Below are 26,773 nucleotides of genomic sequence, written 5' to 3'. Positions count from 1 at the left end.
TAAACCTAGTCAATTAAACACCAAACAGAGTCGCATTAACAGTAAACCTAGTCAAATTAAACACCAAACAGTCGCATTATACACCAGAGTCAAATTAAACACCAAACAGAGTCAAATTAAACACCAAACAGAGTCAAATTAAACACCAGAGTCGCATTAACAGTAAACCTAGTCAATTAAACACAAAACTGAGTCGCATTAAACACCAGAGTCGCATTAACCACCAAATCGAGTCACATTTTACTCCAAACCAAGTCGCATTAACATTGAACTGAGTCCCATTAACACCCAACCTAGTAGCACTAAGACCGAATGGAGCCGCATTTACAGCAAACAGAGTCTCAAAAATGTTAAAGTTGCACAAAATGATACTGGTGGCGTTAACAAAATTAGCAGTAAAATCTAAATATGCATTGTGTTAAATCTACAGATTTACCTCCACTTAACTGTTTAAAAAGGAAAAAGTTTGAAAAACTTAATTCCATAAACTATTCTATTACATAGACATACTGTGTGCTGCTTTTTCCTCAGTGTTTAAACACACACAGACACAGTGCATTATGGAAATGCAGTTTATTACATTAATTGATGAGTTCTCGTGTTTGGGACGTTAAAAAGGCCGTCGCTGTAGTAGGAAGACGAGTTCTCAGAAACATGAGGAATAAAATCTGCGCGTCAGAGTGATAAAGCACAGGAGCCCTTCATCATCCTGTCTGCACTTCCTGCTGGATTTAAAGTTCCAATCTTTGTTTTGGTTTTTTTACTTTATTTAAAGTTCCGGCCGACTGAAACATTTCACACACGGTGAAGCAGAAAGGCAGCGTAATGCTACTACCACAAGTTCAGTTTATTTTCTTCCAACAGTCTCTGACATCAGTGCATAACCAATAATACTGTAAAAAATAATAATAAACACACCTAAATATTGAGGCTTTGCACCGTTGTTTAAAATGAAGTGTTCTGTCACACACACAGTGTGAGGTGAGTTTAAACAGGACCGCTCCAGTCTGAGAACGTCTAAGCAAGACAGTCTCTTAATGCTCTACAGAGTGAGAAATGATTTGGCTCTGAATCGACCCCCTGCAGGAGGAACGTTTTCATCGAATCACCTGATCAGCTCTGCGCTCCGGCGATTTCCACCAACGCGCTTTAAAGTTTTCTTTGACTTTCGAGTTCGATGCCAACGTTTTCCGCGAGCTGTGGTTCAGAATCAAAACATCAACAGAAGATTCAAGAAATTCTGAACCGTTATGAAACTCGGCGGGAAAAAATGTACACGGATCATTGATTTTTTTCAGCAGCCGATTAATTGCAAACAAAAACGATTTAGCTCATCAGGTACAGTGTGCATCAAATCGTACTTTTTTGTGTTACATTTTCAAATATTTTAATAAAGATTTCACCTTTAACACACTTTCCCCCACCACACACACACACACACACACACACACACACACACACACACACACTATTTAGAGTAAAGCAAAGGGTCATGTAAATATCACGCAACTGACACAAAGACACTTTAAATATACAGCTTGATGTGTTTGTCTCATGCCTGACAAAAAACTACTGAAATAATTGAACCACACACACACACACACACACACACACACACATTTCCTTTAGCTTAATTCACAATTTTAGGATAAATAAATTCACAATCATTTTAATGAAAAGGTAATAGACTATAAGCCCTCCATGTGATCTGGAACTCAGAATAAGATAAATGAAACTTTTTTTGTATTTTTACAAACAGGAAATGACCTCGTTCGTTTATTGCACTGTGGAAATTCTTCACGTTCTTGTTTGAAATCTCAGATCCAGCATTTTGTTCCTTTTTTTCCCCCAGCAATCATTTTTTCGGTGCAATAACTCGCACTTGTGAGTATTAAAATTGTATTATTATCTTCGAATTGCAGATTAAATCTGCATCTATTCCCCCAAAACCCTCAACTCCACTGATTTCTGGGCAACAATTGGAGAAACTTCTTAGATTTACAATTTATTTTTGAAAAAAAAAAAGTTTTAAAAGAAAGAAGTGAGAGATTTGCACTTAAGTTCCTGTCCCCTGAGAGAAAGTGAAAAAGTTCAGACGGTTGTTCGAAAAAGAACGTTTTAGAAGGTTTTAGGTCTCGGGACAAAATATGAATCATCTGGTCCTTATCAGGTCTTAGGATGAGGTAAATACAACCTCAGATAAACAACACGTGACATATTACAGCATAGCATTATTTATTTTTACAAAAATAAAGCCAAAATGCATCTTATGATTCAATAGTTTATAAAACCTCTAGCAGCTATAACTTAAATGTAACTTGTTCTGTATGAGACGCTTCGGTTTGTGGACATTTGTTTATACACAGCTCTCTTAACGTCCCGCCACAGCATCTCAGTCAAGTTGATGTCTGGACTCTGATTGTTCTTTATAACCCATTCTTTTGTATTGGCTGGTGTGTTTGGGATCATTGTCCTGTTGCATGACCTGAATTCGGGCAAGCTTTAGCTTTTAGACAGACAACTTCTCATTTGCCTCTAGAATACTTTGGAATAGAGGGAGTTAATGGCCAACTCAATGACTGCAAATTGCCCAGGTCCTGTGGCTGCAAAACAAGCCCAAATAATCATCCAGTGGAATGTTTTCCACTTTGTGAATAAATGTTCCTCACTGTAGCTTTAAATTCTTTGGAAATGGCCTTATAACCCTTCCCAGAGTGATGAGCAGCAAGAATTGCAGAAAGGTTACTTTCCTCATTGGCACTGTGTTAACACACCCCTAAATACTCCAGACCAGCAAACCGATGAAACGTGGGATTTTACAGAGATGGTCACACTTAATGACGAACCATTAATCAAGAGCATTTGATTAGCAGCATCTAATCAAACCGTTCAATCGTTCAGAATAGTAAATGTGGGCTTCACACAATTTCTCCATTTCAGCTTGACTTTTGTAAAACAAAAAAATAATAATAATGGCATGCTGTGTTGTTCATCTGAGGTTGTATTTACTTTCGATCATTTTTATCAAAACCTATACGTAGATCCATAGTATTCAAAGAGGATGCACTCTTATCACACAAGTGTTTACAAATACAGTTATAAAAGGAAAGTGTAGAGCTTTAGGATGCAGAATGATGCTCAGGAGGGTTTTAAGCTTTACTTATGTCTGAGATCTTTACGCGTGGAGTGGTTAGAGGATGAGAAGCTGTTAATAATAATAAATAATAATAATAATGGTGTGTGTTGGTACCTGCTCTCTGGAGATACACGGTAATGACGGTCTGCGCGGCATTTTCCAGCTGCCATAGTAGCTACTGGAAGTTTCTCCAAAAGACACACAGCTGGATCTCCGCCTCGGCCTTACCACCGGCACGCGCTCCTCGGATGTCCGGTTGGCCGTTTCCCGCGGCGGATATGAGCGGTCGAACCGGAGGCCGAGCACCGAGCCCGTGACGGCGGCGGCGCACGCGATCAGCGGCCTGAGCCACGACGCCACGCACCCGAGGCCGGTGTGCGCGAGCAGCCACGCGCAGCTGGCGAAGAGCAACACGAGCACGCTGTGCCGGAGTTTGAGGGTCGGTAATAGCGTGAGCAGGCCCACGCAACCCAGCACGAAGAGCAGGCGGCCCGCGGTGTGCACGTGATGCGCGGCAGCGGCGGAGTCTTCGTGCTCCCCGGATCCCCACTGCAGGAAGCGCAGCGCCGCGAAGTCCCCCAGGTAGCACGAGACCGGCAGGGCCACGAGCCAGCCGCGACTGCTTTCGCGTTTGCGCCGGCGCAGGTAGAATGTAAGGAAGAAGTGCGCGCACCCGATACTGAACAGCGGGCTCAGGGAGCTCGCGGCGTCCGCCAGCAGCGCGCGCAGCTCGCCGCCGCTCTGGAAGCGGCGCGTGAGGAAGAAGGACGCCGCGAGCGCCGCGAAAGCTCCCGCGTAGGCGGCGGAGGCGCGCGCGGGCCCGGCCGAGCCGGAGTCCGCGTCGCTGCACGCGCGGCACGCGCTGTAGAAAAGCCCCCGCGGCGGGTCCTGCTTTAGCGCCGTGACGCAGCTCTTCACGTAGCCGTTCCTGAAGCTCTCCGCGCCGCCGTCGTGCCTGACTTTACCGTGCGGAACCTCGCTTTCCTCCCGCACAGCCATGTTTTTCCCTCCTCCCGGCCAAAAAAAAAAAAAACAGCACGCGCTTTCCCGTTCCCGTCTCAAACTTTCATCCTGCCGACGAACGAAGGTTTCGCTACATGGCGACGGACGCGCTCCGGAACCGACTCAAACGCGCTCCTGCATTTTTTTTCTCTCTTCTCTCTCGACTGCAAAGGAAGAAAGACGCTGAAGTGGTGTTGTTGTTTCAGCGATGGTGAGCTCTGTAGCGCCGCCCGGAGGCGATAATTCACACCGACCCGAGTCATGATTCATGGCTTTGTCTGAAACTACTCTCTACTGGACATGTAGTGCACTGAGTGGGGTACAGGAGACATCTCATTCTCACAAGAGTGCACTCCCCAACACACACACACACACACACACACACACACACACACACACACTTTCTTGCGCGAGCTTTTCTTTGTGTTAATCTGAATGCACAATGTTCTTATTGACAACAATCATAATAATATAAAATAATAATAATCAAATGCAGTATTTGGGGGCCAGAACACAGACTCTGTGAGCCACAATAATATACAGATTGTTATCACGTTATTAGATTTGCTATCCAGAAGGTGGCGCTGGAAAGAAATGTGTTAAGTATCCTAATAGCATGGTCCTGATGATGGCGCAAAGTAATTTCCGTGGTACGGCCTCAATTCCTGCTTGGTAACTCGCTGTCAGCTTTGTTGACTCAATACAAGCAAATATTTTAAAGACTTATTTTGATAACTTTTTGGGAGCTTGCTCTGAGGTTGATTATGTGGGCCGTATTTGGTGAAAAAAAATGTGTAGGAGTGTCAAAAATCTAAACAATCTAAAATAAGATAGAGGAAAATCTAATTTTGTTGAAACTGGTGTCATTGGCTCCTCTGACCTTCTCGACTCGGTTGTTGTTTTTTAAAAAAGGGTTCATAAGATATGACCTTAAACGTGCTTTCAATTCAGGACTATATTTGGCCCCGTGATGTGGCTAAAGTCCAGAGAAAGAGAGTTTCTGATAAAGTGATAAACGTGAAGCTAGAAGTTGAAGGGGTGATGATAAATGTCATCAATGCTTATGCTTTACAAGTGGGTTGTGGGATGGAGGAGAAGGAAAAATTCTGGAGTGAGTTAGATGAAGTGGTAGAAGGTGAACCTAGGAATGAAAAATTGGTGATTGGGGCATGTAGGTGAAGGGAACAGAGGTGATGAGGAGGTGATGGGTAGGTATGGCCTTAAGGAGAGGAATGTGGAAGGGCAAATGGTGGCAGATTTTGCTAAAAGGATGGAATCTCAGTGGTAAATACTTATTTTTAGAAGAAGGGGGTAAAGACGTATAAAAGTGAAGGAAGGTGCACACAGGTGGACTATGTTCTATGCCAGAGATGCAGCCTGTAGGAGATTGGAGACTGTAAGGTGTTGGATGTGCTGCAAGTTAAAGCAATAAGAGAAGGAGATGGAAATGTGTTGATTAGTGAGGAGAGTGTCTTAAGAAGATGGAGGGAGTATTTTGAGCAGCTGATGAATGAGGAAAATGTGAGAGAGAGTTGGATGGTGTGGAGTTGGTGAAGCAGGATGTGGATAGGATTAGTAAGGAGGAAGTGAGAGCAGCGATTAAGAGGATGAAGAGTGGAAATTCAGGTGGATCAGATGACATACCAGTAGAAGCATGAAGAGGTTTTTAGGAGAGATGGCAGTGGAGTTTTTAACCAGATTTTTCACCAAAATTTTGGATGGTAAGAGGATGCCTGAGGAATGGAGTAGAAGTGTGCTGATTCCAATCTTTAAGAACAAGGGAGATGTGCAGACCTGCAGTAACTACAGCAGAATAAAGAATAAAGCTGATCAGTCACACCATGAAGTTATGGGAAAGAGTAGTGGAAGCCAGGTTGAGAGAAGAGGTGACCATCTGTGAGCAGCAGTAGGGTTTCATGCCGAGGAAGAGCACCACAGATGCAATATTTGCTTTGAGAATGTTGATGGAGAAGTATAGAGAAGGTCAGGAGGAGTTGCATTTTGTGTTTGTGGATTTAGAGTAAGTGTACGACAGAGTGCCAAGAGAGGAGTTGTGGTATTGTACGAGGAAGTCAGGTGTGGCAGAGAAGTGAGAGTGGTGCAGGACATGTATGAGGACAGTGTGACAACAGTGAAGTGTGCAGTAGGAAAGACAGACTGGTTCAGGGTGAAGGTTGGACTGCATCAAGGACCAGCTCTGAGCCCTTTCCTGTTTGCAGTGGTGATGGACAGGTTGACGGACGAGATCAGACAGGAGTCTCAATGGACTATAATGTTGGCTGATGATATTGTGATTTGTGGTGAGAGTAGGGAGCAGGTAGAGAAGAGCCTGGAGAGGTGGAGGTACATGCTGGAGAGAAGGGGAATAAAATTCAGTAGGAGTAAGACAGAGTACATGTGTGGGAATAAGAGGGAGGGCAGTTTAGGGGTGCGGTTGCAGGGAGAAGAGGTGGTGAAGGTGGAGGAGTTCAGGTACCTGGTGTCAACAGTGCAAAGTGATGGAGAGTGTGTTAGAGAAGTGAAGAAAAGAATGCAGGCAGGGTGGAGTAGAAGGGTACAGTAAACGGACTCCAACCCCAAAAATGCTATTTTATGTAAGCAGTATTGTACTGTATTAACATTTTACTTCATTTTATAATGAATAATTATTTTTGATCTTTCGTGCTTTCGGCGAGAGACCGGGAAAATCAGCCAAACAAATTAGTTATGAGACAAATACCATTCCACGATAAACCGGGGGTGTGAGATTCAAACCATGTTAAAGCGGGGAATTACGGTATCTGCAAGAGTGAGAGGGAAAGTTTATAGGACTGTGGTGAGACCTGCGATGTTGTATGGTTTAGAGATAGTGGCATTGAGTAAAAGACAGGAGGTGGAGCTTGAGGTAGCAGAGCTGAAGATGTTGAGATTTTTCAGCGCATGTAGGACGTTTTGGAGACAAGGTGAGGAAAGGCGAGATTGAGATGGTTTGGACACGTGCAGAGGAGGGACATGGGGTATATTGGTAGAAGAATGCTGAGGATGGAGCCGGCAGGAAGGAGGAAAAAAGGAAGGCCAAGGAGGAGGATTATGGATGTGGTGAGGGAAGACATGCAGGTAGCTGGTTTGAAAGAGGCAGATGTAGAGAACAGGGGGGTATGGAGACGAATGATCCGCTGTGACGACACCTAATGGGAGCAGCTGAAAGAAGAAGAAGAAGAAGAAGATGATGTAGTCACAAGACAGCGTTCATGAGAGTAAGGAAGCAGGACATTCAGAAATTATTTGTTTAATAAATTTGTTCCTATAAATGAGTTCCTAACTTCATTGAGATGTGTGTTCCTTGAGATGATATAAGGAAAAGAAAGTGAGAGGAACCAACCTCAGAAAAGAAGCCATCCTCATCTGGGTGACACCAAATATTGCTGTTATAAATCATTCCCTTCCATAAATGTGTACTAAAGATTCAAAGTGTGACTGTGTAACCAGGAAATTCATCAGTTTTTTGTGATGAACTGTGAGGACTGTGTCTGAATTCCAAACACTTATTCTCTCTACCCGTCCCGAGGCATTCTGGGGTTACGCCAGCTCCAGTCACGTCCCACCTCATGAAGATTATAGACCTTTAAAGTAGATGCCGACACCGCAAACATCTCGAACCATCTAGGGACGTACCAGCGCCATTTGGATTGCACTTTATGTAGTGTTTGGACATTGGACCTCTTTGAGTGTTTAAAGGCTCTGGCAGGAGAAGCTGGTGTTGGATCTGTGATGATCTCTAATGTTGAGCTATTTTATGAGTTGCTCAGAAGCTCCTGGTTCCATAACGTCAACTGACTGTTTAAGACTGTAGAAAGGAAATTACTCATAATCACACACTCCGGTACTCATGTTAGTTCTCACACTCCGGTGTTTTGTAGTGATTTAAGATTTTTAATCCCACTCTTAATATTACACAAATGAGGATGGGTTCTCCTTTTGAGTCTGGTTTCTCTCGAGGTTTCTTCCTCAATCATCCAGGGGAGTTTTTCCTTGCCACAATCGCCCCGGCTTAATCATCAGGGATAAATACACATCATTCACCTTAATTCTTAAATTCTGTAAAGCTGTTTTGAGACAATGTCTATTGTGAAAAGTGCTATAGAAATAAACTTGACTTATTGGAAGGCTGTTCTATACATGTGGAACTTTGATAAAGAAATCTCTGCTCTCTTTTATATTCAATATTTAAGGCACCAACAAATAACCTGCACCTGTTTTTTGAGCAAAGTAAAACTATTGTGCCACAGTACCTAACTAGAATTTTATAATGAAATAGAATAGAATAATGTAGAATAATAAAATCTGATTGAGAACCAGTGCACCACTGATCAGATAAAAGGTGATGTGATCATATCTTCTGGTTTCCACTCTCACTTTGCTTGACACAGTTATTCAAAAGCATAGTCATAACTGGCAATAAAGACACAGGGTAGCACCGGTGCAACCATGTGAGCAATAAACTTTGAGCTAGGTTTTAGTTATACTGAAGTAGATTTTGTTAAAATCGTACTGCCTACTGTATTGCATATGGGGGGGGGCTTCATGTCTCTCATTAGAAGTCCCTGAATAGCTCTATTAGGCAATGAACTCAATTGTAACACAAATTGGATTGTTCCTCATCATACTGTTGTCAATGGCAAATAATATCAAAAGAACAAACTTAAAATGCCAAGCCACAGAAACAAACCTAATTCAGGATCCATGGCTGTGGTGTCAAAGAAGAACTTTATTCAGCAGAAACACACTCAGGCAGTTCCATGGAAGCAAAAAACACAGGCCATCTTTATATACCCTCTTCTGCAATCCATGCAACGCCCATCTTTTATTTTATAACGATGACCTCATCTGCCGCCATTATCTTCAAATAACTAGGTTCTTTCCAGTTTAATATAATAGTGGTGCCAGAACCCATCCATCACGATTTTTCTTTTTTAAATACCGTGATTTATTCAAGGTCCAGGCCTTGTCCTGTTCATGACCCCCTAACATGGAAAACACCTCAAACACAAATCACCACTTTAGAAGTTAAAAGCAAAGTACATAGTGTTCACTCGTGCTTCAGATACGCCGATTCTAACACACATTCATCGCTTGCTTTGAATACACTGATTTGTCGGTGTGCCCCAAAAATATACGTAATACATGTTATGAGTTTCACTGAATTGTTACTTTGAAAATAAAACTGCATTCGTTAAGCGGATATTACAGAGCCATGTTTTTTACTGATTTATTTATTTGTAAATTTTTAATAATTAATAACATTTCATAAGTGAGAGGACCCATGGCAACAATCATGTTTTGGTATAATTGAACATTTATTATCATTTTTCCAATGATTTTTTGGCCCTTCCTTTAAAAATGTTCTCCTTGTGGCAGTGTATTGTAGGTGCGGAGTGCGGAAAAGAGCTTTACGTTTGCCTCTTGTCGCTTGCCGTAGTGTGGGCGTGGTCAGCCTGCTGTGGTTCCACGTCACTCCACAGCTTCAGACTCCATATCGGACCCGGATACAGGCAGAAAGGGAGACAGAAACGAGCACAAGGTAAAGTATACTTCAGGAAATTTTTATTTTTATTTTTTATAAATTAATGTGACAGACGAGATATTCTAAACGCTATTTCTCGAAATAATAACCAGCTCGCTGAGTGTGTTGGGTGCGTTTACCTGGCCACGTAGACAGAACGGGCTTCGGCTGCGTCTGTAACCGCGTACTAGCGTACTAGATAGTATGGATGGAGTAGTGCGCAGCCGGGAGTTAGCGTGATTCGGTCTCGTACTGTCTAGTAGGCGAGTATGGATGGTGGACGTCGTGAGCTAGCTAGCTGTAAATGGCATTCCGGTCGCTCTAAACGGCACCGTGTCAAACCGTGTCACGCGTAAAAGCAGTAAATAACGTATAGAAATACTGTTTATTCACTGAGTTTAGCGAATTATTTATTATGTACAACTGTTTTACTTGGTTTAGCTTAGCGCGGCTAACGTTAACAAACTAGCCTTATGTCAACTAGCCGATTATTAACCGAACTTTATTTCCTACATGATTTAATTCGGTCTTTTTCTTAATCAGGTACAGTTTCCATTTCACCACTGCTGTCAATATATCAGTAAGTGTATGCAGATCGACTCTAATATGATGACGTAGTCGGATTGGCTGTCGTGCAAAAATATTGGCACCCCTTAAACATCCTTTAAACTTAACACCCAAACAGTTTAAACATATAGAGACTTTAAAACTGATGAAACATTGCCCCTGTGAATTGTAGATCAACAACTGCGACGTAATTCATACTTGTTGAATTTTATATATTATTATATTATAATATTCTAACATATTGTGGGTGGATATATTTATTAGGCAACAAGTGAACAGTTTGTCCTTAAAGCTGGTGTGTTTAGAAGCAGAAAAAATAGGCAAGTGTAAGGAGTTTTACAAGGGCCAGATTGTGATGGCTAGCGACTGGGTCAGAGCATCTCCAGAACTGCAGCTCTTGTGGGATGTTCCCAGTCTGCACTGGTCAGTATCTATCAAAAGTGTTCCAAGGAAGGAACTGTGGTGAACCAGCGACAGGGTTATGGGGAGCCAAGCCTCATTGATGCATGTGGCGAGTGAATGCTGGCACGTGTGGTCTGATCTAACAGACAAGCTTCTGTAGCTCAGATTGTTGAAAAAGTTCAAACAGTTAATGCTCGATGGGTCAGGACTGTTTTGGCATGTAAAGGGGGACCAACAGACTATTAGGCAGGTGGTCATAAATTTTGCCTGGTGGGTGTATTCATGTATGGCCAGAACTTTCCTGTAGTTCTTTCACAGTGCTTATGGATGATCGACTCATTTTCGCAACACAATCTGAGACAAGAGCTGTATGATGACTATCTCTGCACTAAAAAATTGTTTCCTCATTTAGAAATCGCATTCGTGTCTGCTGAAGGGCCGAGGATCTGTCCAGCACCATGACCGCTGCAGAGAACGTGTGTTACACCCTGATCAACGTCACAAATGACTCGGAGCCTCCATCAGAAGTCAGCCTCAAAGCTGATTTGGGTAAAAGACGACGAACTGTACTGACGAACTCATGTTTTGAGAGTGACCAAGAATCGTTTTGAACGGCTTTATATTGTTTATATGAACAGAAAAGGGGGAGATAAAAGCCAAGACGGAGGCACTGAAGAAAGTCATCATCATGATCCTGAACGGTGAGAAGCTGCCCGGGCTGCTGATGACCATCATCCGCTTCGTGCTTCCTCTTCAGGACCACACCATCAAAAAACTGCTCTTGGTGTTCTGGGAGATCGTCCCCAAAACCACTCCTGATGGAAAACTGCTACAGGAGATGATCCTGGTCTGTGATGCCTACAGGAAGGTAAGCATCCCTCCCCACACAAAACTCGAACTCAACTTTTGGACCGTCAGTTGTTCTAAATATTAAAGCACTGCATTTTTATTAACTATGTGAATTTGTTCGATTTAGGACCTTCAGCACCCTAACGAGTTTATCCGCGGCTCTACACTGCGTTTCCTTTGTAAACTGAAGGAGGCAGAGCTCCTGGAGCCCTTGATGCCGGCCATCCGTGCCTGTCTGGAACATCGTCACAGCTACGTCCGCCGCAACGCCGTCCTCGCCATCTATACCATCTACAGGTCTGATTACAAACAGTACTGTTCATTTCTTTATTCATCAAATTCTTTTTGTTCTTTTAGATTTTTTTAGGTGATATTTTAACAATAAATGCACATGTAGCTATTTTTGTTTCTGAATGTAACTCTAATCTCAAGTTCTTTTTCTATTTAGGAATTTTGAGCATTTAATCCCAGACGCTCCAGAACTGATCCACGATTTCCTCGTGAATGAAAAAGACGCGAGCTGTAAAAGAAACGCGTTCATGATGCTGATCCACGCCGATCAGGTGATTCAGCTCTGCACAGTGTTACAGCAAAACTAATGATTTCATTACATAGTAGGCATATAATAATTTTCATCATTTATTCAATTTTTTCCAAAATGTTTTCAGTTATATAATCAGACATCTGAAAGCTTCTATGATGATTAATCATATAAACAGTGTGATAAAAGTTGAGCTTTCCGATTTTATCCTTTAAAGCGTCATGAAAACAAAAGATCTGAATAAATAACAAACACATAAAATCTAATATTTCGTATAATACAATCTTTATTAATGCCATTATGCCATCACTTAATACTGATTTTAAGTGATGTATATACTACTAATAATCAAATCTTTTTTTCATAACTTTTATTGTTATAAATATAGCTTATTTCTGACGTGTAACTTAAAATTAACATTTTATTTTCAAGTAAATATGAATCATTTTCAGCAGTGGGAGTAAATTGAAGGTTTTCAACCTTTAATATTTTAAAACCTTTTTAATTCTACTTTCAGGACCGCGCTCTGGATTATCTCAGCACGTGCATCGATCAGGTTCATACCTTTGGAGACATCCTGCAGCTGGTGATTGTAGAACTGATCTACAAGGTGATTGAATCTTTATCACATGTTCTAAGCTCTGTATGACACACACCACAGCAGTGTTGTCATGTCTGCTTGCACAACTGTGCTTTTGGAATCTATAGTACACATTATCCAAAGAAAATGATGTATAATGGTGTTTGTGTATGTGCGTGTAGGTGTGCCATGCTAACCCATCAGAGCGGGCTCGCTTCATTCGCTGCATCTACAACCTGCTGCAGTCTTCCAGTCCAGCTGTGAAATATGAAGCAGCTGGAACTCTGGTCACTCTGTCCAGCGCACCGACCGCCATCAAGGTCAGACTCTTTCTTCCACTATCATAGTATATCTGTGTAATAGATTAAGCTAGCTTACATGTAAAACTGTGTGTGTGTGTGTGTGTGTGTGTGTGTTCAGGCTGCAGCTCAGTGTTATATTGACCTGATCATTAAGGAGAGCGATAACAACGTAAAGCTGATTGTCCTGGACCGCCTCATTGAGCTAAAAGAACATCCCACTCATGAGCGTGTGCTGCAGGTATACAATCGTCACCTGTATTTGTTTTACATAATACAGCTGTAATAAAGAGTTTATCGCTAGATGAGTTCATCGCAGCTCTAACAGTACGGTTCTGTTCTGATCCGAGGACCTGGTGATGGACATCCTGAGGGTTCTAACCACTCCTGACCTGGAGGTGCGCAAGAAGACCCTGCAGCTTGCGCTGGACCTGGTGTCTTCTCGTAACGTTGAGGAGGTGCGTATTAACGTGTTAACGAATCTGTAATGCATTCTGGTAACCACTGTAATGCTGGAACAGTGTTTCCACTACAATTTTTTCCTCTGCAGTTGGTTATTGTCCTGAAAAAGGAAGTGATAAAGACCAACAATGTAACCGAACATGAAGATACTGATAAATACCGCCAGCTGTTAGTGCGAACTCTCCACTCCTGCAGCGTTCGCTTCCCTGACATGGCTGCTAACGTCATCCCTGTGGTGAGTGTCGGAAAACACCGCAAATTTCATTAAAACACAAAACATGAATCATCTCTGTCCGCTTTATTGGGAACACCAGGTTAATTATGTACTTCATTAACCAGTCATGTGGCAGCAGCACAGCGTGTAAACTACTACAGATACAGGCCAAGACTCTTAGTTCAAGACTTCAGACATCAGAATCAAGGAAAAAAAATCTGAATTACAAATCACTGTGTGATATGGATCTTGGTAGCAGAATGGCTTCTTTGAGTATTTTACATTTTTGTTATTTTTTTTTTAATTCCCGGGGAAGACAGTCGATGGAAACAGCTTGTTGAGAAAGTTCAGAGGAATATGAAAAAAGCTACACATATAAGCACTTTTTACAAAGTGAGCAGAATAGCATCTCAGCATTCACAAAGCATTGATCCATGGTGTGAATGGTCTATAATAGCACTACCTATCAGTCAAGAATAGGAACTTGAGTCTATCATGAGCACAGACTCACCCACACAGCACAGCAGATTAGAAAACAAGTGACATGGACATTTCTCACCTGTAGCTGCATTTGAGCATTGCGCTGCTGCTACATGATTGGCAGGTATAGTAAATTTTTCTGGACATGCTTTCCAAGTTTATAAGTAAATATTCATGTAATAAACCTGTTTTCTTAATACAAAATAATAAATGAATGAACAAGCTAAGGAAATAAGGAAATAAGGAGGTCAAATACATGAAACATCTGTAAAATTCTCCTGATCAGGCAGCTCAGATGTGCTTCATACTTTCTGTAAAAAACTGTACTAAAGTTTGTCTGTACTTTATTTTCTGAGATATGGAAGAGTAAACAGGGGTGTGGCCCTGCTCTTACTGAAAAAAAATGAGTTCTACAGGAAAAGTACAGTGTGTGTGTGTGTGTGTGTGTGTGTGTGTGTGTGTGTGTGTGTGTGTGTAGCTAATGGAGTTCCTAAGTGACACTAATGAAGCGGCTGCTGCCGATGTGTTGGAGTTTGTGCGTGAGGCCATACAGAGGTTCGACTCCCTCAGAGCGCTCATCCTTGAGAAAATGCTGGAAGTTTTTCACGCCATTAAAGCCGTCAAGTAAGATTACAGAGCACATATTGACATCACACGGCGTTTACACACCCTCTTATCAGAATGCCTTAATGCCGAACATCAGCAAGAAACATGTTATAGACATTCATATATCATACTACATTTTTGTGTACACACGCAGCTTTATTCTGACATGTTCCTGATAACTGTCATTGAATATGTATTTACGTAGTTATAAACACTGTGTGTGTGTGTGTGTGTGTGTGTGTGTGTGTGTGTGTGTGTGTGTGTGTGTGTGTGTTCAGGATTTACAGGGGAGCATTGTGGATCTTGGGAGAGTACTGTAGCACCAAAGACGACATCCAGAGTGTCATGACTGCAGTGCGCCGATCACTCGGAGAGGTAAAGCCCCACTTCTCTATACGCTGTATTTGCTAACGCTAATTCCGTAGTTAGCGAGTAGCTCTGTAAAATGTATTTGCGTGCATGTGTGTGTGTGTGTGTGTGTGTGTGTGTGTGTGTGTGTAGATCCCCATAGTGGAGAACGAGATAAAGAAGGAGGCAGGGGAGCTGAAGGTGGAGGAGGAGGTGAGCGCAGCGCCGATGCAGAAGCTGGTGACTGAGATGGGGACGTACGTCACTCAGAGCGCTCTCGGCTCCAACAGACCCTCCAAGAAGGAGGAGGACAGGTTTGTAAAGCTTTCTTTTTCATCTCCATCATTCTGAACTGCTTCTCATGCTGCATCACTCAGAGAAAAGTGCCTTCTGCCCGCTTCCACATACACAAGCTCACAGTTCGGTTAGTGCCACTTTGATTGAGAAGAAGTAGAGAGTGGCCCCTCTCACCCAGAAAGTTTAAAAGTTTGTAAAGTATTCGCTTCAGCTGTTGTTCCTTGTCTAGGCCTCCTCTGAGGGGTTTCCTGTTGGACGGGGATTTCTACGTTGCTGCGTCACTCGCCACCACGCTGACTAAAATCTCTCTGCGCTACGTTGCCATTGTTGCAGACAAGAAGAAGCAAAATGTAATAATGTCTTACCTGTTCTGTCTTTGAATCAAATGATACAAAATAAAACGACCTTATAAGTTTCTTTCTTTATTTATTTGCTTGTTTGTCACTTCTGTTTAGTCGTTTGTAGCTGAAGCCATGCTGATCATGGCCACCGTGCTGCACCTGGGCAAATCCTCACTGCCCAAGAAGCCGATCACAGACGACGATGTGGAGCGCATCTCCCTGTGTCTGAAGGTTCTGGTCGAGTCGTCACCACTTATGAGCGACATCTTCAACAAGGAGTGCCGCAGGTCTCTGTCCCACATGCTGACTGTACGGCTGGAAGAGGAGAAACTCTCTCAGAAGGTACACATCCTTATTTTGAAGCTGCATATCTTAGAAGCTCAGAAATAAGTTGTGTTGTGTTGTTTTGCCTCGTCTTTATTCCTCAAAGCACGTTTGCACACGTTAATGTTTACTGAACACGGTGCATGTTTATCCCTGCGATGATAACAGTGTACGTAAGACATTTTGTATGTAATTCCACAGAAAGAGTCTGAGAAGCGTAACGTGACCGTTCAGGCCGACGACCCCATCTCCTTCATGCAGCTCACTGCCAAGAACGAGACCAACTCCAAAGAGGACCAGTTCCAGCTCAGCCTGCTGGCCGCTATGGGCAACACGCAGAGGAAGGAAGCGTCCGACCCGCTCGCATCTAAACTCAACAAGGTAACCCATTTCACATCTTTCACACTTTTAATGATTCAGCAAGTGCAAAAATGTCACACCCATTCTCTTACAGTGTTTCCTCACACACACACACCCACATACCAGAAAGATGTTCTGTAGTTAGTTGCTCATTTAGAGTGTTAACTGAGGGGAAAATACATCATATTATGTAATTAAACATTCCTTTTCTGCTTATATTTTGTATAACCACACTTTGCCGTTTTGCTCATCACTCGATCTTTTTGTTTCTTTCTAAAAGACTTCCTTTATCACTTTTTTGTCACTTTCTGATATCTCTATTTTCTTTCACAGGTTACACAGCTGACTGGTTTCTCAGATCCAGTCTATGCTGAAGCATACGTCCACGTTAACCAGTACGACATCGTACTGGACGTACTGGTCGTCAACCAGACCAGTGATACCCTCCAGAACTGCACTCTGGAACTGGCCACACTGGGTACCAGCTCTTGTTCTCTGTATTATCATTATGTATCTGTCTGTATGTGTGTGTATTCGTTTGTTCCATATGTTAAATGTGTTGTGCTGATGCTGCAGGTGACCTGAAGCTGGTGGAGAAGCCGTCGCCTCTCACTCTGGCTCCTCACGACTTTGCCAACATCAAGGCCAACGTCAAAGTGGCGTCCACAGAAAACGGCATCATCTTTGGCAATATCGGTGCGGAAACATTCCGAGTATACAAATCAGTATCATGGATTTATTTGTTGCAGTGTATAATAATTGTGTGTCTCTGTGTGTGTGTATGTGTGTGTGTGTGTGTGTGTGTGTGTGTGTGTGTGTGTGTGTGTGTGTGTGTGTGTGTGTGTGTGTGTTGCAGTATATGACGTGTCAGGAGCAGCCAGCGACAGGAACTGTGTGGTTCTCAGTGACATTCACATAGACATCATGGACTACATCCAGCCGGCTTCATGCACCGATGCCGAGTTCAGGCAGATGTGGGCAGAGTTTGAGTGGGAGAACAAGGTAAAGATCCGAACTCGTACTGAAATACTGTGTGATGTTTCCAGACACATCTCATTCTCCTCTTCTTTCTCCCCCTTCATGTTGTTCACAGGTTACAGTGAACACCAACATCACCGAGTTGAACGAGTATCTTCAGCACATCCTTAGCTCCACCAACATGAAATGTTTAACTCCAGAGAAGGTAATGCTGTAATACCACAATACTCTCACTCTCTTCACATCACACTTGATCGGTAAACTCATGCCTCTCTCCCTCTCCCTCTCCTTATTTCCTCTCTCTGTCTTTCTTGTGTATGTTGAAATCTAGGCTCTCTCCGGTGTTTGTGGCTTCATGGCTGCTAACCTGTACGCTCGCTCCATCTTTGGCGAGGACGCTCTGGCTAACGTAAGCATTGAGAAGCCAATCCATCTCGGACCTGATGCTCCGGTCAACGGCCACATTCGCATCCGCGCCAAGAGCCAGGTGAGGAAACGACAGAGTGCAAGAACCGCTGCTTATATACACAATATGTCCATATGTGCAGCTCCAAACCCCAAACTTCTACCACAAAGTCAATCTACACACAGTTTTATAGAATGTTTCTCTCTGCTGTATCATTGCCTCATCACCTAATTGAGGTCAGAGCTCTATAGCAGGTGAGGATCTTCCTCACTAACCCATATAAAGCATATCTTCATAGGGCTGGCTTTGTGCACAGGGGCATTGTCATGCATGAACCAGCATCCAATGATATTCGATACAATTGTGTTCCTACAAGTTTAAAAGAACAGTTTGGAAAAGGACCACATATGGCTGAGGTGTCCAAATACTTTTGTCCATATTTTGTTTAATAAAGTGTGGTGTTCCAGTGTTGTAGTACAAAATTATTTTTAAAATGATGATATTCTGACTGATTTGGTGACATATTTTATATATAAGTTTCGTTTCCTTTATTACTAATATCGCTGTGCTTGTCTTCGACAGGGCATGGCTTTGAGTCTGGGAGATAAGATTAATTTGTCTCAGAAGAGGACCATCTCATAAAGCTTAAAGTGTTCCAGGTGGAAGATCTCAAGGCTTCATACTTTACTTTATTTTTCGTGGATCTCTCTGTTTCTGTCTTCATCGTTTCTGTGTGATTCTATTAAATCCAGTATGAAATGTATTATGATGTTACATTCAGCAAAACTGGACTAATGTTTTCATTTATGTGTAATATGTATCAATAAAAATCTCCAGTCTCCTCTCATCAATCCTGTTTTATTTAATATAAAAAAATAAACACTATGCAAAAATTATTTTAATTCTGCTTAAGCTCTAGAAACTCCTCTACAAATGTTTCTGATTTGAGCACCACAGAAACCCCTCGGTGTTATTCTCTCCAGGGCAGGGGGTAGGGGTGCTGATAATAATGCCTTTTTTGTTTTTTATAAAACCTGATGTTATATATAACTACAGTAAATAGCCTATCCATACATTCAAGCTCAAAATGGCAGTAATATTTATTTTCTTATTGAATGATTTTCAAATATTGATGCCAATCATTTTGGAGCTGCCTGATATAGAAAATACAACATTAATACAGTTCACTGATGTATTAAAACTGTAGGATTAACCAAACTTTAACTGAAATTTAACGCTTAGGAGAAACATAACCCCCGAAATTCCTCTGGACAAATATCTCCTCTTCCTCCTCCTCTTTTGCCGCCTTTCCTTCTTTTTCCTTCTACTTTATCTTTATCTTCTCCAGATTTTCCAAATTTTGGTTTCCTATTGTCCTCCTCCTCATTCTCATCAGAGTCAGGATACTTTATTAATCCCCAGGGAAATAATTTTTTCTTTAACAATTTTTAAAAAAAATTATATAACAATATAGTTGTTATATAATAATAATAACTGTTATTATATAACAATAACAATAATAAAGGTATTTTGTCTGTGTGTGTACCACATCTTTTCCACCTGGAGTAAAATCAACACAACCATAAGTAGATTTGGATATAAACATCTTGACACTGCATACGTGTACTGCCTGAAAACACCCTGGAACTTGTTTCTTCTGAATGATAAACTGGAGAAAAAAATCTTCGCATGTCTGTTTTTCCTTTACAAGGTTCGAGCCGACTTCATTAGCATTCTTTGCATTCCATCTGAGCTCCAAGCAGGAGAGGGAGTCAGCCATGTGTTTACACACTATCAGTGAGGAAAAGTGAACCGCTGACTCACCAGTGCAACATCTGAGCAGAAAAGGTGTGTGAGACATCTAATTAGAATCAGTACTGGGAATCTCCTACCTGAAATATCTGGCGTTTTACCTGAGAACCCATGTTCTATTTAGTTTCTGTGAGACTCACAAGACAACAGGACACAACAACATCTTTTACACTGTTTGTACACTTCATATGCACACACAAAAAGAATTACGCAACTATTACACACACAACATAAATTACACAAACATAACACACAAACACAGCAGGAATGACACGAATATGTTATGCACACAGTGAAAATTACATTATACCAATATAACACACAGAGAACAACAATTGCTCAAACATTAAACACACACACAAATAACACTACAATCCCTGCAGAAGACAATTTGAGTGGATAATCACATTTCATTCACAATCAAATCACTTTTATACTTACTGAGGAATAAAAAACATTCAGCCAAGACAGAACACTGAGTAGGAGTACAGTCTATAATCGAGAGTCACTTTCATGAAGGGAAATACAAAGGGTTTACCTCACGATGACCTCAGACTGGGCCGAAGGTTTACCTTCCAATAAAACAATGACCCTTAGCACACAGATAAAATAACAAAGGAGTGGCTTCACAACAACTCCATGACTGTTCTTGAATGGCCCAGTCACAGCCCTGACTTAAACCAAATTAAGCATCTCTGGAGAAACCTAAAAATGGCTGTCCACCAACGCTTACCATCCAACCTGACAGAACTGGAGAGGATCTGCAAGGAGGAATAGCAGAGGATGTCTAGTTCCTCTCAAGGTTTCTTCCTCATAACATCTAAGGGGGTTTTTCCTTGCCACAGTCGCCATCGCTTGCTCATCAGGGATAAATACACACCGTTCACCTTGACTGTTGATTTCTGTAAAGCTGCTTTGAGACAATGTCTGTTGTGAAAAGCGCTATAGAAATAAACTTGACTTGACTTGACTTGAGGATCCCCAAATCCAGGTGTGAAAAACTTGTTGCATCTTTCACAAAAAAGACTCATGGCTATATTAGATCAAAATGTGATATTTCAGTTTTGCTTTTTTAATAAATCTGCAAACATGTCAACAATTCTGTGTTTTTCTGTCAATATGGGGTGCTGTGTGTACATTAATGAGGAAAAGAAATGAACTTAAATGATTTTAGCAAATGGCTGCAATATAACAAAGAGTGAAAGATTTGAGGGGTTCTGAATACTTTCCGTACCCACTGTAAACCACTAGAAACACTTAAAAATATAAAAGACCAGATTAGACATTAAAAAAAGTTTTCTACGTTTGGAACACGCCTCTTTTGATAGAAGAAACCAAGATGAACTCGTACCAGCATTATAGTAAGACAAGAGCATAGAGAAGGAAAGGAGGTGCTCATGATCCAAAGTGTACCACATCATCTCTCAAATTCAGAGGCGATTCCAATGGAACTGGGCCACTACTGTTTACTGCTGATAGAAATATTTATTTACATGAACATTTAACACTTTAATAAAATAAATGTAATATTTATGACTAATCGTATAATTACGTGAGGATGTGGGAATACGGCGAGTGCGTTCAAATTGCAACGATTCCTAAATGGTTGAAGCGAAATCGTTCATTATATTCGTGAAATTACAGTGTAAAACAATTTTTTCTTAATTCGCTTAATTTCAAATACATTGTGGCGTTGATGTACAGAGGCCCTGGAAAAACTGTGTCCGAACACATATGGCTTTTTCTATACTACATGCGATGTTATGTATGTATGTATATATGTATGTATGAAGTATTTAAAATAAAATTAAACACTGGTCCTTTTTTGGCCTTCAATATACATTCTACATTCTACACACACACACACACACACACACACACACACACACGCGTAGCTCAGCTTTTACAGTGAGCGGCGGGCATCGAGGTCACGTGGCTCTAAGGGGGCGGGGCTTACGTGAGCGAAGGGGAAAAAAATGAGTCAGTACGCGAAAGTGAACGGAGAAAATGATCGGCTCAGGGAGAGAGAGCGAGTCAGCGGCGCGCGGGGCAGCAGGATCACTCCGGGATCGCCGTGTTCCAGCTCCGATCTGAGCTCCTTCTGTCTGATTAAACACCGCGCTTCCTCCGCCCCAGACCCCCGAGACAGAGGGAGAGAAAGATATATATAGGGAGAGAAACAGAAAAAAGAAAGAGGGGAGAAGGAAAAGGCGAGAGAAGGCGAGAGCGCGCTGCGCGTCCCCGATGGCGAGCTGGAAGGACGGCGCGGTGCAGGAGAAGTACCGTCTCGTGGTGGTGGGCGGAGGAGGTGTGGGGAAATCCGCATTAACCATCCAGTTCATCCAGGTAAATAATCCGGTTTATTCATCCTTTTCATGCATGTGAATAATGCAGGTGGAAATAATCGACATGAACCTCTCCTGTGTGTGTGTGTGTGTGTGTGTGTGTGAGAGCTTAGTGTATAGATGTGTTCAGTTTTTTTTACACTGACTTGGATTGTTTCACTACAAATTATTTATTATTATATTATTAATATTATAATTAACAATCATTGTTTAATGTCTGCTGAATGGCTTTTGGCTTTACATGGTGTGTGTGTGTGTGTGTGTGTGTGTGTGTGTGTGTGTGTGTGTGCACGCGCGCTTTCCCCCTGTTTCTTGGCCAAAATAGCCTCCACCCTTGTCCACTTTCCCTTCCTTTCCTCCTGTATAACAGAATCAGAACTGGTTTTGTTCTCCCAGGACACCTGAACACACACACACACACACACACACACACACACACACACACACACACACACACAGAGTGTAGGTTGATCAGGATTCAGATGAAGCAGACACCCAGTTACAAAAAAAAAGTATTTATTTGTTTTGTTTGTTTAGTGCATGTTTATTTTGTTTCCCCTGACATGTTTAGACTTCCTGTTTGCCTGAACTTTATATAAATATGTAAATGGATTTGAATAAACAAGTTCAGATCTCAGACCCTCCAATTTCCTACACACTGAGCTTCTTCACTTCTTTTCAGTAGTGCTGATGTGTGAAATTCTGGATGAAATCCAGCTGATAGTTTGACTCTGTGCACAGACACATGAGGGTCTAAACCCTGTGCCGAGGCTGAGAGAGAAATCACCAAGCTTTTACATGGTTCTTTGATTCTTTCAGAAGTTTTGGCACCCGCTGCTCTGACAGTCTGCCCACTTTATTTTGCCTTTGTAGTGAACCCTACACAGTGCACCCTTTATCTCACTGCTGTTTTTAGTATGCTGTGATGCATTAAACCTGATTTAGACTAGTGTGTGTGTGTGTGTGCATGTGAGTGAGTGTGTGCATGAGCATGTGTGTTTCCGTGTACCTTGGTTACTGAGTTACTGTCTCGTGAAAAGCCATTTACTGGAAACCTGTTTGATGTGAAAACATTTTACAGGAGATTCAAAACTGCCTTTGTCTGTTTATTAGTAAATGAGAAACTTCAGATACAACGTCTAGATGGATCTTAGTTGTTCATGTATCATATTCAGAAGTTACTTTTACTTACTAAATTTCATTGTTTCATAACAACCTGTAAAAAAATTAACCATTTTTCACAATTCTTTTTAGCTATATACCGTAATGTATTGACATATAAAATGATTTTGTAAATGTAATTTTTTTTGAAAATCTTGAACATGAATATATAAGAAAATAAAGTATAATATAATATAATATAATATAATATAATATAATATAATGTGTACAGAACAATTACAAAACCTACAAAACATTTATTTCAATATGTATGTTAGCATATTAGCTGAATTTAATTTTAATTCGAAAAATGTAATTGAAAAAAAAAAAAAAAAAATCCAGAAACACAATAGTCAAAAATCAGTTAAAAACTTCACAATGAAGGAACTATAATAAATAAAAATTAGTGAAAAATTTATACCGATGTTAAAATGTATATTTGTAATCTAGATATTGAAGCTGCTTTGGGACAATTACTTTTAATAGTGCTATACAAATAAAATAGAATTAAAGTGAATAAAAAAAAAACCAATTCACACAGAATCTGTCTATAGTCTGAACCGTTTGAGTGTTATTTAATGAGGAATAAAAAAGATCCGGCGTGATAAAGATTGCAGCTGAAGTCTAAACAATCAGTAGACATTTGGAATAAGGAGATAAGTGTTTGAACTGAACAAATGTGTCATTGATAAATCTGTGTTCGATATCCCGAGGCGTAACTTGTGACTGAGACGTGACTTTTTTCATCCTCAGATGTTTCTGCTGTGTTTTTTTGAATGCCTGATTTTCCATTCATTCTGTCATATCAGTTAAAGCATGAATCATAATCTGCTATGTGATGTTTAAAGGAAGGAGCTCTTTATAAAAAAAAAAATATGCTTGAATGAAACTTTTTTTCTGTTTGCATTCCACTCTGAGTTCGAGTTTTGTCAGGTTTAAAAGCCAGGAGAAATCAGAAGCTCAGGAAGAGGAATTTCCTGCTGGTCCTCCAGAGGAGTGTAACAGTGTTTCGGGGTGAAGTGATGAGATGAGAAGTGTGTGAGAGTCTTTCTGAAGTCGGACTTCATAGAAAATGCGTATTTTGTAGAAAAACGAGTCGCACCATGTGGTGGACTATTTAGTTTTGTGTCATCTTGTGTTCATTTATGTTGTTTCATGTAGCACCTTGTTCCCCGACGGGGAACGTTGTTCCGTTCTACTGTTTACAGCACTGTATATGACAGTAAAAGCCAACTATCTTGACTTGAATGTACAGGTGAACATACAGAAAAAACTATAGAATGATTTAACAGGAACTCTGGGTTCGGGTTCCCGCGAGGTTCTTTCTTCGTTTCTTCTCGCTGTTGCTTCTGAGAAATTTCAATCTACATCTGGATGTCTATTAAGTTGCTTTGTTACAGTGTTTATTGTGTAACCATGTCAGTTATAAGGTGGATTCGCACCAGTTGCATTCGCAGAACAGCTTCTGAAGGTGTGTGTTTTTATTGCTGAATGCTGTTAGAAAGAGGTGTTTGTTGGTAATGGAGGTGATTGTATTAGTTGTTAAAGTGTTGGAGTGTTGTTGTTGTGTTGGTGGTATTTGGATTGTAGTTGGTGATTGTTGGAGTGTTGTAATGTTGTAAGAGAGCTGTTGGTGGTTATTGTAGTGTTGGTGGTATTTGAAATGTTGGAGGTGGTTGTTGAAGTGTTTGTGGTTTTCGAATGTTGGTGGCAGTTGGAGTGTTATAAATGTGTTGTTGGAGGGTTGTAGTGTTGGAGGTTGTTGGAATGTTGGTGCTGGTTGCTGGAGTGTTGTTGGAGTGTTGAGGTGTTATTGGAGTAGTGCTGGAGTGTTGTTGGAGTGTTGAGGTGTTATTGGAGTAGTGCTGGAGTGTTGTTGGAGTGTTAAGGTGTTAATAGAGTAGTGATGGAGTATTGTTATTGGAGTATTGAGTGTATTATTGAGTGTATTATTGGAGTATTGGTGTATTGAGGTGTTATTGGAGTAGTGCTGGAGTGTTGTTGAAGTGTTGAGGTGTTATTGGAGTAGTGATGGAGTGTTGTTGGAGTGTTGCAGTGTTGGAGGTTGTTGGAATGTTGGTGCTGGTTGCTGGAGTGTTGTTGGAGTGTTGAGGTGTTATTGGAGTAGTGCTGGAGTGTTGTTGTAGTGTTGTAGTGTTGGAGGTTGTTGGAATGTTGGTGCTGGTTGCTGGAGTGTTGTTGGAGTGTTGAGGTGTTATTGGAGTAGTGCTGGAGTGTTGTTGGAGGTTGTTGGAATGTTGGCGCTAGTTGCTGGAGTGTTGTTGAAGGTTGAGGTGTTATTGGAGTAGTGCTGGAGTGTTGTTGAAGTGTTGAGGTTTTATTGAAGTAGTGCTGGAGTGTTGTTGGAGTGTTGTAGTGTTGGGGTTGTTGGAATGTTGGTGCTGGTTGTTGGAGTGTTGTTGAAATGTTGAGGTGTTATTGGAGTAGTGCTGGAGTGTTGTTGAAGTGTTGAGGTGCTATTGGAGTAGTGATGGAGTGTTGTTGGAGTGTTGAGGTGTTATTGGAGTAGTGATGGAGTGTTGTTGGAGTGTTGAGGTGTTATTGGAGTAGTGATGGATTGTTGTTGGAGTGTTGAGGTGTTATTGGAGTAGTGATGGAGTGTTGTTGGAGTGTTGAGGTGTTAATAGAATAGTACTGGAGTGTTGTTGGAGTGTTGGTGTTATTGGAGTAGTGATGGATTGTTGTTGGAGTGTTGAGGTGTTATTGGAGTAGTGATGGAGTGTTGTTGGAGTGTTGCGGTGTTATTGGAGTAGTGATGGAGTGTTGTTGGAGTGTTGAGGTGTTATTGGAGTAGTGATGGAGTGTTGTTGGAGTGTTGAGGTGTTATTGGAGTAGTGATGGAGTGTTGTTGGAGTGTTGAGGTGTTATCCGAGTAGTGCTGAAGTGTTGTTGGAGTGTTGTAGTGTTGGAGGTTGTTGGAATGTTGGCAGTGGTTGCTGGAGTGTTGTTGGAGTAGTGGAGAATTGTATTTGGAGTGTTGTAAAATTAGTGCTGGAGTGTTGTTGGACTGTTGTTGGTGGTAGCTGATGGAGTGTTAGGGGGTGATTTGTTTTGGGATAAAGATTCATGTTAAATGATCTCATAACGGCAAAACCAGATGAAGCAAGGGATGTTTAGATACTCGCATGAGTTACGCATTAATACCATCCGAGGGAGTGAGTCAGTTCAGATGATCCTTCTGTGACATCACAGTGATGTCACTGGCTCAATTTGATCTCTTTTTAAAGATGGCATAATAATCGAATAATTCCACGGTCACAGTGGAAACGTCTACATGATGCCACTTCACCGCCCTTTTCACATTTCACGTTCAGATTGAAAAGTCATTTAAATGAGTTATAATTAACTCAGTGTTACTTTTAGTTGGAGAAACGATCACATGCCAGTTAATATTAGCACCTGTAGTTAGTGTGCAGTGTTTTGTGTGTGTGTGTGTGTGTGTGTGTGTGTGTGTGTGTGTGTGTGTGTGTGTGTGTGTGTGTTACTCCCCAACCCCCCAACCCAGCATGGTTTTCATTACTGAACTGTGAGGTCATGCTGAAGGAACGGGACGGCTCTGAGATAAACTCAGGGAAAATGTGAAGCCATGGCGTCATGGGGTCACGCAACTCACACACACGTTACTCTGTTTTCATATCGATCTGTACTCGTTTTCTATGGTGAACGTTTTCTATGCTAAAAGGAAGAACAGAAGAGGGGC

The 26,773-nt window shown here is 41.5% G+C and overlaps 3 protein-coding genes across 3 annotated transcripts in view; 2 read left to right on the top strand and 1 right to left on the bottom strand.

Annotated features, from left to right (window-relative positions):
* Window positions 1-4,370, bottom strand: part of pde3b (phosphodiesterase 3B) — a 59,405-nt gene extending 55,035 nt beyond the window's left edge. The window contains exon 1 of the mRNA XM_046858202.1: window positions 3,251-4,370. Coding sequence (XP_046714158.1) covers window positions 3,251-4,135 — 885 coding nt within the window. The 5' untranslated portion in view covers window positions 4,136-4,370. The remainder of the gene's footprint in view (window positions 1-3,250) is intronic.
* A 5,169-nt stretch (window positions 4,371-9,539) lies between these two features.
* Window positions 9,540-18,581, top strand: copb1 (COPI coat complex subunit beta 1). Its single transcript, XM_046858203.1, has 22 exons — window positions 9,540-9,698; window positions 11,062-11,198; window positions 11,288-11,517; window positions 11,626-11,795; window positions 11,947-12,061; window positions 12,557-12,649; window positions 12,802-12,939; window positions 13,040-13,159; window positions 13,269-13,376; window positions 13,469-13,615; window positions 14,553-14,698; window positions 14,959-15,055; window positions 15,182-15,342; window positions 15,555-15,675; window positions 15,781-16,008; window positions 16,192-16,371; window positions 16,684-16,828; window positions 16,927-17,046; window positions 17,207-17,352; window positions 17,444-17,533; window positions 17,660-17,815; window positions 18,317-18,581. Exons 2-22 carry the CDS (start codon window positions 11,108-11,110, stop codon window positions 18,374-18,376), a joined length of 2,862 nt encoding a protein of 953 aa, XP_046714159.1. The 5' UTR covers window positions 9,540-9,698; window positions 11,062-11,107; the 3' UTR covers window positions 18,377-18,581.
* Window positions 18,582-21,535: 2,954 nt separating this feature from the next.
* rras2 (RAS related 2) overlaps window positions 21,536-26,773 on the top strand; it is a 36,289-nt gene continuing 31,051 nt past the window's right edge. Inside the window, exon 1 of the mRNA XM_046857413.1 lies at window positions 21,536-21,892. Coding sequence (XP_046713369.1) covers window positions 21,791-21,892 — 102 coding nt within the window. The 5' untranslated portion in view covers window positions 21,536-21,790. The remainder of the gene's footprint in view (window positions 21,893-26,773) is intronic.

Source organism: Silurus meridionalis, chromosome 9, assembly GCF_014805685.1.
Source record: "Silurus meridionalis isolate SWU-2019-XX chromosome 9, ASM1480568v1, whole genome shotgun sequence".
Lineage (NCBI taxonomy): Eukaryota > Metazoa > Chordata > Actinopteri > Siluriformes > Siluridae > Silurus > Silurus meridionalis.
Note: the sequence above shows the minus strand (reverse complement) of the source record. Positions and strands in the feature narration are given on the sequence as shown.

Coding starts and splice junctions, on each gene's coding strand:
- copb1 (XM_046858203.1), top strand. CDS start 11,108: ATGACCGCTGCAGAGAACGTGTGTTACACCCTGATCAACGTCACAAAT. Junction 13,377..13,468: donor CTTCTCGTAACGTTGAGGAG/GTGCGTATTAAC, acceptor TTTCCTCTGCAG/TTGGTTATTGTCCTGAAAAA. Junction 13,616..14,552: donor CTGCTAACGTCATCCCTGTG/GTGAGTGTCGGA, acceptor GTGTGTGTGTAG/CTAATGGAGTTCCTAAGTGA.